Source organism: Seriola dumerili, unplaced genomic scaffold (genome assembly GCF_002260705.1).
Source record: "Seriola dumerili isolate Sdu_G_001 unplaced genomic scaffold, Sdu_1.0 BDQW01000011.1, whole genome shotgun sequence".
Classification (NCBI taxonomy): domain Eukaryota; kingdom Metazoa; phylum Chordata; class Actinopteri; order Carangiformes; family Carangidae; genus Seriola; species Seriola dumerili.
In genome coordinates this window covers 5,184,101-5,204,431 of record NW_019174266.1, presented here as the reverse complement: position 1 = coordinate 5,204,431, position 20,331 = coordinate 5,184,101, and the positions used below count along the sequence as shown (strand labels likewise).

Below are 20,331 nucleotides of genomic sequence, written 5' to 3'. Positions count from 1 at the left end.
TAATGGACAGTATGATAACATGAATCACAAAACTCCCACAGCTGAGCCGGATCCAAATATATACATATATATTATATACACACAGATATATATAATATATATATATATAAAGAAGAGCAAATATTGCTCTGACAAATTTCAGTTCAGTGCCTGCAACCGGGCCATCAGGCTAGCATCGTTCATATTGATCCACATGCACACAATTCAGCATGCAAACCAATACAGACACACACTCAGTTACAGACACACACTCAGTTACAGACAACACACACACACACACACACACACACACAGCACAACAGCAGTCTAGCCACACACACACACACAGTCAGAGCCCTCAGCTTGAATCTCTGCCAGCACAATGCAGCACTGCAGACCTGGGTGTGGCCTCACCAAAAGGCCCTTCTCATCAGTACTTGTGAATCTGATGCTGATGTGAGGACACTGAAGAATTACTGCACTTACACTTGCAACTGGATTTTTTTAAGTGGTTGCTTATATTAGTAGATCGATATTTGTGTTTGGTTGTGTACAGTTTGCTGCATCATGAATAACTACCCAGTGATCAAACTACAGAAATCCACAGTTAGAAAAGTAAGTGTTCATACTGTCACATCAATGGTTCATAAAGGCAGCAGGAAAATGTCTGAGGCAAATATCTGAAAGACCGTTTTAAAAGCAGAGCAACATAATGAGCCGAGCTTCGGCCTCCCCAGATCACATCTCAGAGCAAATGCCTCAACGGCCTCTCAAGAGACATGATGAGAGGGCGCTAGGGCTGCAGCTAATGATGATTTTCATTATAGATTCATCTATAGCCATATCCAATCATCATCAGAAAACAGTGAAAAATTCACATCAAATTTGTAAAAGTTCAAGATTTTTTTCATACCTGCTTTAGTTAAAAAAACAACTCAAGAAATTATGAAAAAATTCAATTGTTGCTGACTAATGATCAATTCATTGGCTAATTCTTTCAGCAAAGAAGGAAAGATCGTGCTTTCACATGAAATATGATTGAGAGTGATGATTATTCCACACTGCCAGCAGTAAAAACACGTGGGAGGGAAGAGGAAGACAGATTTTTTCTTGTCAGTTTGGAATAACACAGTGACTATCTGGTATTAAAGGGGTTTTATTGGCTAGCACCAACATTTACAAGCTCTCACAGTCTGATGATGTAAGAGCTTCCACAGCAAAATCCCTTTACATGCCATGCTCCCACATCCCTGCCCTCTTCACTCAAAGGGTTTATTTTAATGGCTGGGTGGGGATAATGTCAGGTTCGAGTATGGCTGTGGACTTCAGAAAGGGGATGAGTGAGTCAGTCACACGCCGGTGGTTTTTACCGGTCACCATGTTTGATTTCTCGATTAGGGGCAAAACCTAGGAAATAGAATTTAGATCCTAATGTAAACAGTGGTGGAGTGGAGTTTCTATAGGAGGTGGTTTTTTAAAGTGTGAGACACTTTAGGCTCCAGCTCTGCTCTGGCCTGAGCTGGAACCAGGCATTTCCTCTCCAGTCCAAAACCACTCTGGGCAGCAGCTGCCACACATAACATACAACATAAAACACTGGAAAGACTTGAAGTAAGCCTAACCATACACCGAGCTTCTAGTTCGTAAACATAACTACAATATAATGCTGTTAAATACATTAGCAGCAACTCATTTAATTACACTGCATGTATATAGACAACTGCGCTGATGTTCAGATTCTCACCCATCACTGAATATCAACAACGAAGCGTCAGATCGGCTCTAAATTCATTCCGTTTACTGACATTTAAATAATCAAAATCAAATTAAATGTTGACAAAAATCATTAGCTGCCCTAAAAAATGCATAAAGGAACACAAGCATGCACGTCAGTGATGGAATAGTAATGAAAAAAATAGGCAACTTAAATAAGAGGTAAAAGCACTGAGCTTAAATAAATAAATATCTAAATATCAAAAGTGTTAACTCTGAACAACTGTCTTGCTCAATATGTTTTAATATTGGTCTCAATGTTACACAGTAGATGCCTTACTCTCTACATATCGTAGGCTACTTCAGGCTAGTTTAAATTCCAACATGGAAATTTTACTTTGTGAGATTATTACTATAAATACAGTCTATTGTATAAAAAACCTTATTCTAACAGTAACAAAAAAAATACAGCTAGGGTGAAACATGCTATACTTCATTGGTCTCCAACGCTTTTAATGATAAACTAAAAGCAAACTTGTTTAAACCAAAGAAAAATAATACTGTCAGTGTTGGAGCTGATTTGGTGGCATTTCAGTCAGCGCTGTGCTTTGAGGATGACGGAAGGTTGAGTGACCCGAGTCAATTTGCCTCCCTGTATAGGATGTGTTTGACAAGCGCTAAGTAAATGTGCTCAGCCATTAGGAAAACAGGCCTATCTTTTAGAGCAAACACTAATCCCACTCACTCCAGAAGCCTGTGTCAATATGCAATTTCTCTGTGCCAGCAAGCTGCCTGGATAACCTGCAGCAGCTTTGAATGTAATATCTCCCTCCTGTTACTCTGAGAGAGCAGGGAGCCTTTTTTTAACATTAGCAGACAGCAGTGGAAGAAATACTCTGATCCATTACCAAAATAAAAGCGCTTCATTCAAAATCCTACTAAAAAAAGTGAAAGTATCAAAGTATCATCAGCTAAATGTAGTCAAAGAATCAAAAGTTAAAGTAGTGGGTTGTGCAGTAAAATGCCCCCTGTGATGGATGTATAATAATATATGACACTGTTCGACTGATAATACTGTAGCATTTTACTGCTGTAGCTGCTCTAGGGGTCGGGCCCGTCCAAAGGGTCACAAGATAAATCTGAGGGGGTGTAGGATGATTAGGAAAGTTCTGCTGCACAGATTTGTGTTCATTCATTGGACTTTTTTTTCTAATCTCTGCTTTCTTGTCAAGTATAGGCTGTTGGATAGTTTGAACAGACATGGACATGAAACATATGAGAAGTTTAGAGGGAAACGTCTTGTTGGTGGAACTGCTAACAACTCAAACATCTGAAATGTGACTGTAAGAGATCACAAAACAAAGAGGTTGAGAACAACTGGTTTAATTTTTTAATACTGCATTGCATTGAATAAGGGTATCATAGGTTTTTTTCTATTGTAAGATCTTAATCTGAAAAGTAACTTAAATGCACTAGTACTTATTCATCTTGCAGCCAAGGGTAAAAAAATATAATTAGTATATATTAGTATTAGTATGCTAAAGTTAGCACATGTCAACTTTAGTGACATGATTCTGCTGTTTTAACAAGTGAAGCCCTTTTCTAGACTTTTATTATTATGTCTCTATTCTTTTCTAGAAGAAAAGAACAGCTTCTGATACGTGGTTTCACACGTCAACTTAAACAATGTGTAATATATTGTAAGTGGAACAAGCTGCTGAGCATCAAGACGTGACTGCAGGAGAGGCCGAGTTGAATGAGATTACTCATGACAATTGTAGGTTACAAAGCAAAAAGTCTTTCTTTCGGATGAAACCTCCTACGCTTTGTACTGCACACTCACATAGTTGTGTGTGAGTGTGTGTGTGTGTGTGTGTGTGTGTGTGTTATCTCTTGGTGAGTGTGGAGGTGTGCCATGAGGGATGGAGGGTGGATTTATGGAGTGGTGACAGACCTCTGGGCTAGTAGAGAAACCTTAATCCAACTCTTTGCACTCTGACTGAGTGTCTGTGTGAGCGCAGCGTTTACAGCAGCTCGGTACGCTGCAGAGGGAGAGTGTAAAGTCTTGTCACAAAACACTTTCCTATGTCTTAGCTGTAATTCCATACAGCCACAGAGAAAATGAGTCAAAGTTCCTCTCAACACTGCTCTCTCTCTCTCTCTCAAAAAAAAACAAAAAACTGGAGACAATCAGTGTAGAGCGAGAGAAGCAGAAAACAGACCAGACATCAGCAGAAAGGGAGGAAATGCGGGAGGCGCAGAAAGAAGCTTCCCAAATCTGGCTGCCATACAGTGAAATGGAATGTAATAGTGAGGGGGAGTGAGGGGCGGGGTCACGATGTCCTGGAAAACATGGAGTCACGTCCCAATTCACTGTGTTCAGACACAAAAACTAGATGAGTGTTGTGACCGACTGTGACTGACACATCTACAGTCTTGTCTCAGATCCAGTCTTAGAGAGATTTCTTTCTTTCTCCGAGAGAGAGAAAGAGCAGAAAAGCATTCGTCCATTAATCAAATCGACAGAAATATAGCCGGCAACTCTTCTGACAGCTGATCAATTGTTGTAGTCATCTTTCAAGTAGAGATGCCAAATATTCCAACTTGTCACTTATAAGTATTTGCTGCTTTTTCTTAATTGAAGGTGCCGTCACAACCTCGTGCCCACAAATATTCACACCATCTCCCATTCATTTATATTGATCGACAAAATGGACAACTGCAATCTCCAGCGAGCTCCGGTCGACTCGCAGGTCAGAGTTCCCCCTTTTTCAACTAATTAGCACTGCAGCTAACCATTGTTTTCATTATCAATCAACCATTTTCTTGATTAATCTAGAAAATAATCATTTGGTCCACAGCAGCTGCTCACAACCTTCTCCGACTCCTGGCTCACGGCTCAAATCTGAGCTCATAGGGGAAACATGTAGGAAGCTCAATGTGTCTTCTTTGTTTGGCGAGGGAGAGATCGCCTGTCGAGGCTGTACGATGTGGTCCGGCGGCTGCAACATAAAAGTTCCTACTGTTGGTTTATCACAGTGACAGGCCTTAATATGAGAAGAAGAAAAAAAAAAAAACTATTAAAGGAGTTTTTAAAGATAATTTTGTTTTAAAACATTTAGAAAAAAGGTTGAATCCCACACGTTGGGAAACACTGGTTGATAGAAAATCAGAAAATGGTGAAAAATGCCGAGAACGATTTCCTTTTGAACGACTTCAAATGTCTTGTGAACATTTAAAACCTATTTACGAAGATATTCAGATCATAATTGACGAATGGTTACTGCCAAATTGGCTTTCAAAAATGGATCAAACAATTAATCAATTATCAAAATAGCTGCAGATTAATTATCTGTCGATTGTTTGATGAATCATTTCTGTTTTTTGTTTTTTTTTAAAGTTTTGGGAAGTTGGTTTGCGAGAAGAAGCAAACTCAAAAACAAACAAACAAACAAACAAACAAACAAACAAACAAACAAACAAACAAACAAACAAACATCTCCTTGGGCTTTTAGAAATAGTGATTTTTCTCTGTTTTCTTACATTTTACAGACAAACGTGTGAGTGAAATGAAAACATTTGTTAGTTACTGCCATGCCCCAAATTACCTCCAAAATATAAAAATGGGCCATAAAAGATAAACATACAGCCTTGTTTATCTCTGCAGCGACAGGCTGTAACATAACCCTACTGTCCTTTACAATGAAGAAACTCAATATTCAACACAGTCACACTGACAAAATGCAGAAAGAAAGTGTTGTGTTGAGGCTAAAAACAGACAGAAAGCACAGTTCCCCACATGAACTCTTGTCAGAAAAATGGCTGCACACATTGCACTGCAGGACAGAGAGGATTACTCCGCCACAGAAATATAAACCTGCAGTCTCTTCGAGTATTTATAAGCTCAACAGTCTGCTCACACTAACAGTGCAAAGCTGTTGCTAATTGTTATTACAGATCAGTCAGTGCCGGGGCCGGGCTTCAGCTTTCCCAGTTTCTCAAGTTAACACGGCGCCAACTGCACAGAGGACGAGAGCGGACGAACACGGCACAAGTGGAAAAGGAGACGGATCCATTACATGTTAGGACAGTAGAACAGGTTCTGCTCAAGTTTTGTCGGAAATTAGAAACAAAAGCGACAGTTAAACAGGTTTGAGGTATTTAAATGCATATTTATGATCCTGTTACTCATGCGAAAAGGTATCTGGATTATATTTCCCACAGCTGAAAGGTTACTGCAGGTTATCCAGTTAAAAATCATGAGCAGAAATCAGGTCCTCATCTGTTATTTTACACATGATCTTACTGCATTATATTCAAATTATAATAACTTCTTTGAGGTTGACAGCCACCATTTAACTTGTTTAGATTGGTTTGTAAATATGTGTCTTAACTTGGAGAGCTTGGCCTCGGAGCAAACGTCTATTTCAGCCTGGCTTCATGTCAAGTATCACCACATCCAGAGATTTTTCTATCAACAAACCCGAGCTGTGTACCCGACACTGTCAGTACTGTTTGAGTTTTAGCTGCCTGTGCACTTGGTAATGGAGATCATCAATTCATTTATCTGATCATCTAGGCAAACCAGAGAGGAAAAAATGACAGGCTGAAAGAAGGCAGAAGGCTAAAGGAAAAGAAAACTGTAATTCCTTGATTACAGCTGGATTTGCTCATTGGGGTTATGTTGTGTTGAATTGCCAAAATGTAGATTTTTCATGATTTAAACATGTAATAACTGATTTTTTTTTGTTTTTTTTTGGGCCACCTGAGAGCAGTGCGAAAGAGTCCTGAACCCAACTTGTTAGCAAACAGCTGCTTATTTACACAACCATCAGGTACAGGGCAACGTTATCATTCATGTAGAGTCAAGTTTCTGCCCACCTGGCAAATGCAATTTCAATATTGACTCTGTTTTTGTTTCCAGCTCCTGAAGGAAATATCTAATAAGCTGATTCTCCACTACGTTCACCGGCTAGTCGCTAACTGTGCTTGTTCACTGAAGACACTGACGACGGCGTCCTACTGAGGCTGAAGCAGACAGTTCGACGGTGAACTGAAACTCGCTATAAAGCTCTGTAAAGCCAAGAGCTGCAGATTACTGTGATAATTCTCTGTAGGTTCATCACCGCGAGCGACTCCTTTCCCATTGTCACATTGTCATTTGGTGCATTGTGATAAAGGTAAATACTGATTAGACCCACTTAAAGAAAAACAGCCTCATTTGAAGCTTCATGGCGTTTTTTTTTTTTTTTGAGATAGACCATTAAACGGCCTTTAAAGTGTTTTATTGACCTTTATTGGAATTTAACCTTCAGTTTATCACAAATGTTTCAAGAAAATGTTAAAAAAAAAAACTTTGGAAGTAGATGGCTACTGCTTTTTTTTGTCATTTTATTTTTTCCATCGTCTTTTGAGTCATTTTTATACTTCTGTCCTTTAGACACACACACACACACACACACACATACACACACACACACACACACACTATTACCTGTGTAGTACAAATCTCTCTCTTGTTATGTTACATACTGTACATGCACCCAGTGAGGAAAATAAGCCACAGTTAACCTTCAACTTCAGCCAACAGATGACTCGCTATGTGTATGTGTGTGTGTGTGTGTGTGTGTTTGTGTGTGTGTGTGTGTGTGTGTGTGTGTGTGTGTGTGTGTTGTACACTACAGCATGTGTATTGTGACCTCTCGGTCATTAGCCAACACCCGGGTCACATTATTAAAGCTCTGTCCACACAGCTATCTATGCTGGAGCAAAGTCGGAACAGGTGGTCTTATCAGCAACACGCCCCATATGTAGGCCACATGTCAAGCATTACATGGCCAGCGCTAGGCTAACACTGAGCTATGCTGAGGGCAAGACAATGCGGCCAGGTGAGGGGAGTGACTTAGCACAATCACTACACTGAAGCTGAGCCACATGGTCGGGGCAGAAAGGAGGTCAATCCAATTAGTTAGATCTGAGACACACAAACATCGGGACTCTGTCCAATCCCGTGCCAATCCAATAATATCCGTCCGCTTCAGGTCCTCCGTCTCACATCACACACAGATGTGTTAAACTGACCGGGTCACACATATAAAAGTATTTCTCTCAGTCTTTTAAGACTCGAAACATTAAAATAAGATGATGATGAGGTATGCATTGGGTGGAATTAAGTGGTTAATTATCTAATCCAAAAAGCATGGCTGCCCAATTGTTTGACTTCACTAAGCCAATAGCAAGTCGCCTCACTGTACTCATCATCAGTGTCGTGTGTGTGTGTGTGTGTTGAATGCATTTCCTTTCTCATATCACAGTTGCAAAGTAAATTTTTTAAATATTTTTTGGGGGGGGGGTCGACCCGATAGCCAAATGGTTAGGGCGTATACCACATTAGCGCAGATGCTCTGAGCAGTGAGTCCCTGGTTCGACTCCGGCCGGCCGGACATTTTGCCGCATATCATTCCCCGTCTCTCTGTCCCTCGATTTCCTGTTTCTCTACACTGTCCTGTCAAATAAGTAAAAAGGAATAAAATGCCCAAATAGAAAACTAAAAGAAAAAAGAAAAGAGAATAATTTTTTTCTGAATATTTTTCAAACCACTTTTTGCTGCTGCATGGCCGCCGGCAACGTACAACTGATGATGTAATGAGTTATCAAACAAAATGAATTTTCCCCAAATAGCCTGAGACGGTCTAACATTATTTGTATTATGAAACAGCGTACAGCATCAAAGGACAAAGCCGTCGCGTGTAAAACATAATCCTTTAACGACTGAAGCCCGAGGTCAGTGTTTACCGAGCAGAAGCGGCGATGTCTGAAAGACGGTGGCTGTTAAAAGCTTTATGACAGAGGGGGAACCATGTCTCCACACTTTCTAAACGGGCCGCAACGCCTCTTCAGAGCCATTGTTCTGGACAGTTAATGAGTCATTCACATTACCACAGGCAACTTTCCCAGAGTGCAGCGAATTATTCTTAGCATGGCAGCGGCACTTATCTTCTGACTGGGATGGGCCAGTGGAGATAGACAGGCTGCTACTGTAGTGATGGGCCAAACAGAGGAAGAGAGAGATAGAGGGACAGAGAATAAGGAAGATGATAATGGCACTTGATAAGTGCATTTCATTTCCTGAAGTGATAACATATCAGTGGAACAAAAGTCAAATCTTATCTTAGCTAAGACCGTCATGTTTACTCCTGTATGAGCCAGAGGAGAAAATTAAACCCAACTTTCACCAACAAATCTAAGACAAACTACAGCACTCGTGCACGTGGCCAGCTGGGGAGATGCCTCCATGAGCGACGAGCTCCGGGGTGACATCCCTCATGTTTTTCTGCTCCCTTCCAGATGTGTGCGTTCTTCACACTGGGTTTTATTACACCACATCTGGACATATGGGAAGAACAAGATGACCACAAACCACACACACACACACACACACACACACACAAACACACACACACCACATGAGGACCTCTCAGCAGAAAGGTCACCTGCAAGGATTTATGTAACTCAAGTGAGGAGTGGAGGGTGTGCTCTCAGCATTTATGTAACGGACTTTATTGATACTCAAAATCATGAGGACGGAAAATCAGCTGGAGGAACAGAGGGGTTAGAGGGGAGGGGGTGGTTTCAGATTTTAACAGATGCCTGTCTTTGTAATCGCCTCATATAAATAATTTTAATAATATATATATATATATATAAAATCAAAAGCCAAACGTATCCTTCAGATCATTTACTGAATTTGAAAACGCTCGATGAGACACATTTCAGAGCATCAACAGAAGACTTTCTGTTGTGAGTCCTCTTCCTCTCTTTCTGCTGTTGCCATCCCCACAGGAGGAGAGGCAGATGGGGAGGGGAGGGGAGGGGAGGGGAGGTGGACATGACTAAGCATCCACAAAGGGCTTTTAAAACAAGTCCTGAACATCCGCTCCTCCACAAAAATCAGACGAGGGGTTTCTGAGGAGGGATGAGCCAGCTGCAGATGGACACAGTCACGGCAACAGAAGGGAGGACGGAGGAGTGTGTGTTTCTCACTGTGTGTGTTTTTGTCATCTGAGAGAAACAGAGGACACAGAGGAGAGATTTCAATTCAACTTTCTTTTCTTTTCTTTTTTTTTTACCAAATGACTGCGACAACTCTGTGGCTCCAACTAATAATTATTCTAATCATAAATTTATTTATTTTTTATATTGAATTAATCATTTGATCCATAAAAATAGTCAAAAATTGTGACAAATGTCCAGCAAAAAAACAATGCCAGAATCGACATATTTTAATGTCTTCTTTTGTCCAACCATCGGTCCACAAGCCAAAATTATTCAGCAAATATTTCCCAAGAAGAATCTGAACATGTGAATTTTGGCATTTTTGCTACTATTAATCAATTATTAAAATGGCTGCTGATTAGTTTCCCCATCAATTGACCAAAATAGCAATCACCTAATGTTTCAGCTCTTCATGACTGAATATAAACAGACTTCTCATTAGAAAACATAAAATCTGGGAAAAAAATAAAGCTATACAGTAATTGAAGGTGTTAATAACACAGATGTGCTCAAAAGTCATTTGTTTTAAAGAGTCCGCATCATGAATTTTACGTCACACAGAATAAAGCCTTTTCTGTTCATCTCATTTCTACACAATGCCCTGGTGCAGGTGTTGTCAGGGCAGTGGGGCAGCTGGTCAAGTCTGACAGCAAGTGCTGTGTGTGTGTGTGTGTGTGTGTGTGTGTGCGTGTGTGCGTGCGTGCGTGTGTGTGTGCGCATGTGTGTGTGATGCTGATGAGGCACCTGCAAACTCCAGCACAAAGAAAGAGCCTGTGAGAGGACATCTGTTGCTGACGACTGACTCGGAAAGTGCAATGAGAGACACAAGTCACAGTGGACAAGGCTACAGATCCTGACAGACACTTTACTTTGTTGGCCATAAAAAAAAAAAGTCTTCTGATAAAATATATCAGCAACTAGTGATCATTCTCATTCTCATTAATGATTTTCAATTAATCATTTACAAAAATTCCATCACTTCCCAGGGCCAAAGGTGGCATCTTCATGTGTCTCAGTTTGTGCAACCAGACGACATTCAGCTTACAGTGATATGTGACAAAGAAAAACAGCAGACGCTCTCGTCTTTTTGACTGAACATTTCAGTTATGGCCAAAAACGTGTTTTGTCGAGTCACAGTGACTTTTGACCACCAAAGTCCAAGTCGGTGTTTGTGCCAAAGTTGGTGTTTTCTGAGACGGAGGTATGGAGGTAAGAGCACAAGAAAGTGTCTGTGAGGGGAACATCTGTTGTTGAAGACTGACTAGTTCACTCACAAAGTCAAATGAGAGCCACTTGACTGTCATTACACTTTGATTAACACACTATCAGAATAGCAGCCGATTCATTTTCTGTCAGCAGACTAAGTGATTAACTGATTCATCGTTTTGAAACAGATGTGCTGTGGCCATGACGACTGTGACAGATTGTGATAGTTATCCTTTTTTCTTAACCTCAACAAAATCTGGCAATGCTGAAAATTTCATACACAAGTTATGAATGTAGTATACAAGTGAAAATAACTTCTATTACCACTTTACCAGCACAGCGAAAATAAAACGTCGACCCGTGATTATGCCGACTTGTTTTGACGGACAACACAACACAGACTACAAACTACTCAGCTGAGCCGAGAGAATATCTGCTCTGACCCTTTGAGACTGATGTGTCTCCACCAAATCTCTCTGTAACCTCTGACCTCAAGCTGTTGCAGTCAGAGTAAGAAGCTGTATCAACACTACCCTCTGCTTGATAGTTTTTTTTTTTCTTCTTCTGTACAGATGGGTTGACAAAGCAGGAATAGTATGTGCTCCTCTCTCCCAGCCAGTGGTACCCGTCCTCACGTCTACAGTTTCAGAGAAAAATAGGAGCTTGGCACCAGGGTGGCGAGATAAACAAACAGTGAAAAGTAGCAGCTGGAGCTGTTGGCATTCTTCATCTTCAGCTGAGTAAAACATTGTTAACACTGGCTTTTACACAGTCTGCAGTTGTTGCTTGCGGGGTATCATGTATTAAATTTGAATAGATGAAACTAGCTCAAGTAAAACTTTGACATGGACCGAAAGAGGAACACCTGCTTCAAAGAATTTAACTCACGGCTTTACTTTGACAGAAACCCAGAAAGGATGTGGAGAGAGACAGAGTTGCCATCTCCCATTTTGCTACTAAATCCGCTTTTGCTTTCACCGTCAGCGTTGCTGTATTTTGAATAAGCTGTTTAAATCACATCACATTAAATGAGAAAAGTACTTTGAAATATTCCTAAACTCAGCTACAAAAGTGGACAAAACACTTCAGAAGCAGAACTAAGCAGAACTTCAGCTAATTTCACTTGGGTTTTGTAACGTCTCATTTGTGAACACGTAACCACAACAGCCTTAACACACACTCTCGTATCAATAACGGCTAAAAATACAGTTTCCCACGACATCAAACTCTTGAACTCACAAAAGCCAAAGTCCAGTAATGTTTGTTCTACTGGCTACTTCCAGCATTGAAGGTGAGTAAAGGAGCGAGTGACTCATTCATTTCCTGTGATATGTTTTTATGAGTCTGACTTATGACAGCTATGAGGGTTATGGAGAGCAGAGGAAGGACATGGTCATCTGGACATGGTAAGGAGCTTATATCAATGCAAATATTGTATAAACTCCCACAACCTTCACCACCGAGAAATAGAAAATTATTTTTTGTTTGTCTGTCTTTCTGTCTGTCTTTTTTTTTTGTTTGTTTGTTTTTCAGGATTCAGTATTCAGTTTCTTTCCAACTCAGGATTTCAATTCACAGAGACACAGAGAGTTCCACTCTGAGTTTATATAAGGACAGTATTTTTCTCAGTATTTCTGTTGTTAGAGGCCTTTAACAAACCAAACGTCATTTCCCATTAGCCCTGGATTAAACCTTCAACAAAAGAGGTTTGGACATGTTCAGGTCAGAGAGCAGTGAATGGCTTTTTTTTAAAACAGAGATTACAGCTAAAAAGCTTGAAAAATGACTTTACAAGAGAGGATGTAGATACCTGCGAATTTTTATGGGAACTGTATTTTGACAGAGCGCTCACAAAGTACAGTTTCAGCTTCCTAATAGCGAGTCCTGTAGTGGATGTCAATGTGTCTTTGAATGGGAAAAGTAAACAGCAGGATTACACATATTTTTTTTTTTTTTTTAAAGAAAGATGAATGAAAGAAACGCTGATGGAGTGATTGCACTGAGCAACAGAAACTAGCGAAACAGAGGTGAGCCCGGATGTGAGGTCAGTACTTCAGCTTAACCAACAAGTGTGAGAAAACAAACAAGAGAGTTAATAAAACTGATAAGGGTTAAATCAAGAGCTCTCTTGTGTTTCATGACAGAACAGCCTTCCCTCGATCATCTGGGACAACCCTAAGCAAAGAACTCTAACCGTATGGCCTGATATTACGTAATCGTCAAACCAAGGTGAGGAGCCAAATAATGTAACTACACGACTAACCTCAAGTAGCTAAACGAAGAAAAAAAAAAAATCCTGTGGTAAACTGCTTGTGTAACTTTCTGTTTGTGTTTTTTACTCCATACTGGTCATGTCTTCACTAGCACAGATAACCTGGCACCTGAGACTCGCACCTTGCATTATACTCAACCGGGGAATGCAGCCTATAGGCCGAGCCCACTGTGTAAGCATTCACTCTTTACCCTGGTTTCACCTCAATAAAACACACAGCGCTGTAACTTTACACTCAACCAGGGGACACTGTGCACACTCAATCATTCCCTGTCTCTCTCTCATCTCGGCTTCTTTTTTCCTTCTATCCCAGCCTGAGGAAAACAACACTTTCAGGGCACAGTAAATCTCGCATGACCCCGCCCGGTTGGGGGAGATCCCGTAATACACACTAATCCTGCTCAGTGTTAGTGGGGGCTCTAGGGAGACGGTATTAAATGTGCAAGTGTGTGTGCATTTGTGCGCGAGTGTGCGTGAGTGCATTGAGGTAGCAGCGAAGGCGATGCTGAGAGGTGAAACTGCTGACCTGGGTTGACTCACACTGGGAGTGTTTCTGTTGGCCGAGAGCACAGAGGAGCACAACAGGAGCTCCGGCGCTCACCGGGCCAACAAGGTCTGCAGGTCCCTTACATGAACAAATTATGAATTATGAAGGGGGGGAAAAAAAACTGCAGATTCATTGCACATTACGAAAGTACTGCAGGAAAAAGCTTTTTTTAACCATTCTTTGTTTTCACTCACTAGTTAGATTCACATTTAAATGTAGCACAATTTTAACTGAATTGCGAGAAAATTAATTCCTGTCTCCATCCACTGCCCCTACGTGAATATTAAGAGTAGGTTTGTCGAGATAAACAGTTGGTGTTTGTGCTAATTTTTCCAACCTGGTGCCATCAAACCACCACAAAGGAAGAGGGCGCAGCGCTGAGCGTCCTCTTCCTCCAAATGTGAAAAACAATAATATGGTGTTTCTCTTAATTTCATGTATTCGAAGGTTACAACCTCCTCACGATTTAAGTCTGTTATTGCGCTTTGGTTCATTTTGCTTTCATCAATACACCAACTTTTCTACCTAAGCCAACATTAAAAGCTTTTTTTGTGATATCTGACATGTTGACTTCAGGAAAACTCTATAAAGCTGAATCCTAAAAATAAAATAAAAAACTCAAACTTTACAACAAAAAAGCTTACACGTAGCTTCCTGAAGTTTCTTGTCAAAGCCAAATGTAAGTCCAACATTAACTCTCTTTTAAGCTGTGTTTCGGTCTCCACCAACTCCTTCAATGTCCTTCCAATGTACAGTCTGTATTCATCACTAAATACTGGCTAAATGTAATGATAGGGCAGATCAAAGTCTAGCTTACATGTCTCTGTGTCAGTAAAAGTAAAATTTATGTGTGTTCACACATGAAAGTGGGTGTTTGCATATCATTTGATATGAGCAGCAGCAGTACCTTCAACATCCCACCAGCACACACACCATTAGCTGTGCTCCTGCACTTTAATGCCGTGTGACACCTCCCTGGTCTTGGAAAGCAGATCGTGATGATGCACTGTCAGAGTGAGCAGCGTGTGGTAACCTCATACTCTCCCTCTTGACCCAGGGGAGAACGGGAGACAGCTGAGCTCATATTAAACTGTCACTTGGCTCACATGTAAAAACAAATGACCGTGCTTCCTGTGAGAAGTCTTTGTTTCCATCAGTGTCAACAGTAATGTTGAACCAAGCCTGGTTCCTTCCTAAAATAGCATTACAGCCTTGCATCAGTATCATGAAATGACCTGAATTCAAATCCTCATTTGTTATATTCCATTACAAATCTCTACATTAAATTAATTTGCTGATTACAGTTTATCCTGTTGTATTTCTTGGCAATTTTGCCTTTACTTTTATTTTATTTTTACACCAAAGACTCGATAAAGTACATTAATCAATAATAAGAATAGTCATAACAAGCTTAAAAAAACAGAGACAAGGCGTTCTGCAGGACTTCATCTCACAGAGACGAGACTCACTGTTTTCTGCACCAACCTCTCATTACTGATGAGCACTGTTGGACACATCAAGCAGAGAGGCACACAGCAAATGGGCTTTAATAGTAATGCTGCACTCACAGCTCTTCTCCGGAGCTGTCTGTCATCCATTGCTATGCAGCCAGTGTCAGTCTCCCTCATCAGTATGCATGTTCAGGCAGCAGGTTGCTTTAAAATATAATCCTAGTGTTTACTGTATGGGGGGAACGTAAAGGTGCAAAGGAGCTAAATCTCTAGCATATATTGCTCTTGAGTTACTGCATTTCCCACACATCATGTTCCACGTTGGCAATAGAGACAAAAGAAGACTAAGACTACCCAAACAATTACAAACAGTAAATTCCAACGTGGAAATATGTAGTCACAGGAATTTAAGGTTTAACGTCGATTTCATTCATATCTGGCAGGAGAAGGAAAACAACGTCAGGAATGACAGACGGCAGATAAGAGCTCAACCAACAATTGGTGAAGTATTTCTCGTATTTCACGTATGCTTGTGTTCGTCTTCATTCTGCGGGGTCAATTCAAGTCCAAAGGTGTTGAAGATAAGTTTACCAAAACCAGTCAACTCCCCTTCACACTCTTACCCCCAAAAAAATTGAAGCCTCTCTCACATCTCAAATTGCCTTAATTTAGAAAATAACCATGTTGAACCAAAGCGCTGGAACTTCCTGTATATCTAACCAGCACCACATGCCCTTATGGTTTATGTTTCCATCTCAGTCAAGCTGAGTTTTATTAACTGGAGCACTTGAGCGACAGGACTTGTCAGGATCTTAACACGTAACTGCAGCTGTTGGCTGGTTTCCAAAAACCAAAAGCTCTTGTAAGTGATATCCTCTATCAAGAGCGTCTCTTTATATGCTTCAAGTCTCAGGGTGAGTTTACCCCGTGACTGACAGCGAGTAGAAAACATCTGCGTGTCTGCTTTGCTTTGCTTTCGTATTGTTTATTTGAGGGTGATGGCTCGACATTGTCCCGGTCTTTGATATCCGTAATTTCTGAAGGATGAACTGGCCCAGTCACTCATGCCCTGAAGTGTAAACTAAATTACACCCCATGTCACTGCCATTAAGCAAGGAACTAAACCCTCGGTTAAGTTAAGTGGCTCAGTGAGCAACAGTAAACTACTGTTTTCATATTGGGTGCTACCGAGGTGTATACACAGGTGAACATAAGCATGAAAGCTCCTCAAACCTTTGATGGATATTGATGGATATATTTGATCGTAAAATCATCTTCTTTACCTCAAAATGTCTTGTCAAAACCAAACAGGATGTCTAACCATGATGGCCGAAACATCCTCCAAACAATTTCCAAAAACTACTAGAAATAGTCAATATATTGAAGTGGCATGCCCAAAGAAGACAAAGAAGTCTGTCACACAACCCATGCAGTATCCACAAAAGCATCTGATGAGTTCAACACAAAGGGAACAAAACATTTCCTAACACTGTATTATCTCCAAGTCATGTAAGATGATCTTTCATTAGGATCTTCTCTCTTTTCTTTAAAAAGGAATAATCCACAGATTTAGAATTGCAAACAAAGAATAGCTTTGAAAACATGATCAGAATTGACGCAGCAGAACCAGAGATATCAAACTTAGTGGCTACATTACCCACAATGCAACTCAACTTGTAAAAGATTCGGGTGTGTTATGCTAGTAGCAGCTAATGCAGCCTCAAGGCTATAGCCCTTGAATGTGGGACAAGATGACATCTCATAAAACCAGTGCGGTTTGGCAGTATTTTGATCTAGAAAATGAAAATAAAGTTGTATGTAGCCTGTGTCAGAATAAACTGGTGTATAACCACTCGCCTGGAGCAATGCATATCCACATTCAGCACAGTCATGTGGACGTTAACCTGCAAGGTAAGAAGGCTGCTTGTACTAGCACTGCTAACTGCAATATGACACTGTTTACCTGCAGACGTTGTATTTTGACTGTTTTCTGAGTGTTTTCTTACTTTGAGTTGTCTATTTAAATTTTAATTTTAATTTTGTTGCCAGGGAAATAAGGCGTCAGGAATGTCCCTGCTTCAGGCCCAACCAACAGTGACTCAAGTGACATTACTTGAGGGGCCACAAAAGCTCCTGTCAGAGGTCAAGTTTAAATTCAAAGCTCTTCAACTTGAAGTTGAAAGAACTTAAACTCCAGCGGAGGTCAACACTTTTCACTGTCACCTGGACACTGAACAACTTGTCAATGACAAAATCCTGTAATCAAATATAACTAGACACAATTAAAGAAAGAGATTAAAATCCACAGAATATACTAACAATGGCTTAAAAATATCATTCCACCATTGCTGCTTGTCTACTTTCCTGAATGAAGAGCTTTATGAAAATGAATTACGTCCATGATGTAATGTTGGCTGCCGCTCTCTCCCTCCTCTCCCCTATCTCTCTCTGCAGTAGCGCCGCAGCTTTAGACTTGGCATCAATCACCAGGAGGCAGATACGCAATCTTGCTGTGCAAACAATTAAAGGCTGCTCCTCTGCACTCAAAACTACTCACTCGTGTTGCCGTGTCGAGGATTAATCCAACATGCTTACACATTAACCCCGGAGACACATCACTGAATGGCATTCCTGAGAACTGTGTTTGCTAAACGGAGGGCAATAAAACGCGGTGTGGAGCTACTTGTTCTCTCGCTTCTTACCTTTGAACTTGGCTTGTGAGCTGCCATTTTCAACTTGACATTGATGCTAACAACACTGGAAGGATTAGCTTTCGTACTGTGATTAACCATCAAAAACCATACCATAAATTATTTGGCTGATAGATAATCAACACAATTATAAAGATGAGGAAATAGGACGAGGACATGTGTGTATTGTAACTGCCCTGTTCTTTGTAAGTGTATCAAGTGTAAACAGCTGGTGGTCAGGTGACGACACAGTAAGTGATACCACCCCCTTTTAAAATACAACTCTCTTGACAATATATAACCTGCAGTTGCCTTCTTGACTGGCAGCATTGTGTATACAGTTGAAGGGTGTTGTGCAACCTTTAGGTATTCAGTTGATGTTGAAGACGTGTATATAAAAAAAAAAAAACAATGCGCGGTTGAGAGCTTGTCAAAGACTCTTGACTGCTCTACATTCAGGCAACAGGTCCCTGAAGAAGAAAAAGAATATGAGTGGAATGTCTTGAGTGATATGAAAACAACCAGCTTCCTTCACAACCTTCAGCTGGGCCTCCACAACGTCTGCCGTGAGACAATCTTTCCAGTGTGCAGGGGAAAAAAAATGGTCATAATCACAAAAAACAAGAATCTGCAACTTCAACCACTGATAGGCCACTGGCTGTTTGTAGATAGAGAGCTCCACTGTGCACGACATAATCCCCACACAGCTGGACTGAAAGTGCAATAAACCTCTGAATGGGGGCAGACACAACTCAGGGCCAACCATAGAGGCAGTTGTGGCTAATGCAGTGTTGTGTAACTAACATTAAAAGCCACACAAAAGCAGGAATCAGTCCTTTTACACAGTAGAGACTGTGAATGCAGAATAAAGATCTCACACTGAACATATCAGCCCACACATATTGGCGTAACCGGGATACCTACAGATGTTAGTCTCACTTCGAGGGTGAGGGGATCTCTGTGCAAGAAAGAACCTGGAGTGATGAGCTCTGAACTATGTGGTTTTTATATAACAAGAGCTTTTCAATAAGAGCTTTCACTAACTTTTCAACATTAATGCAAACAATAAATGATTATTTTTTTATTGAAACCCAGAGTGCTAGGTGTTTTTGCTTACCTCTAGTACTGGCCCCGCCCCCAAGATTATCTGCTCCACTCCACTGGCGAAACCCTTCTGGCTGAGAGCGGTCAGATGATGAATGAGGAAGTTTGTGCTCTGCGTCTTCCCAGAGCCGCTCTCCCCAGATATAACAATGCACTGATTCCTCTGTCTCTGCAGCATGGTGTGGTAAGCCACATCCGCCACGGCGTAAATATGCGGCTCCAAATCTCCCAACGTATGATTATCATACATCTTCACATACTTGGGGTTGTAGATGGGAAGGAACTTGAAGGGGTTAATGACGATGAGGATGCTCCCAACGTAAGTGTAGATCCTTTCCTGGCGGAAACGCGAGCGCAGGTTGTCCAGCAGCGAGCGCTCGTTGAGCTCCGGCAGGCGGCACAGATCTGCGTGGTTGCCCTGAGATTCAGGCTGTGGCAGCAGTCCACGCTCCACCATGCGCCTGCGCTCCTCTGTGACCTGCAGCCACATCTGGAGGCTGCCACCATAGTGAATCGAGCCATCTAGGTTCTTCTGTCTTAGGAGGAAGCGGTAATCCTCGCCGCCAGACAGCGGGCGGTGCTCTAGTGCCACACGGGGCCAGAGCATCATCCTCTGCACAGGACAGTCGCTGGGGTTCAGGATCCATTCCTCCCCACCAAACTCCTTCACCTCAGCTAGAACATAACACTTGGTTCGGTCCAGCTGGAGGCGTTCAATGACATGTTCGATGGCCTCAGCAGCTGTGGTGGTCTTGCGGGCACTGATCGGGCAGTAGATGGTGCCCTCGGCCAGGGCGCCTGGGTAGATGCGCACGGTGAACTCTGAGTTCTCGAAGCGCTGCCGTCGGCCCAGGGTGCCCACACCACCGACGCCACCAACGCCATCACGAGCACTCATGGCGGAGCAGGAGTTCCCATTAGCAGCAGCCCGGCACTGGCACGTCCTTCACTGGGCTGGAGGGGCCACCAGTTCAAGACATTACCACTGCAAAAGAGAAGGACAACAAAAATGAGTCAATACTGTATGACAAAAAACACATAACTCTAACCGAACCCAAAATAAAATGATCTTTATAAACCGTTTGGTCTATAAAATAGTGAAGAATACCCTTTAGAATTTCCTGAAACCAAAGTTGATGTCGCCAAATATCTTTTTGTGTCCAGCCAACAATTCAAAAATCCAAAAATCACTAATCTACTATCACATAAATCAAAGAAAAACAGTCAATCCTCAAAATTAATTAGTTGGAACTGGGGACTATTTGGTAATTTTTCTTGAACAAGTATCAAATTATCAGTATAGCTGCTGATTAA

General features: G+C 41.3%; 1 protein-coding gene across 1 annotated transcript in view; it reads right to left on the bottom strand.

The window, feature by feature from the left end:
- LOC111223136 (unconventional myosin-IXa-like) overlaps positions 1-19,915 on the bottom strand; it is a 78,969-nt gene extending 59,054 nt beyond the window's left edge. Inside the window, exon 1 of the mRNA XM_022747167.1 lies at positions 19,031-19,915. Within this exon, the coding sequence (XP_022602888.1) occupies positions 19,031-19,915 (885 nt within the window). The remainder of the gene's footprint in view (positions 1-19,030) is intronic.
- Positions 19,916-20,331: the final 416 nt, after the last annotated feature.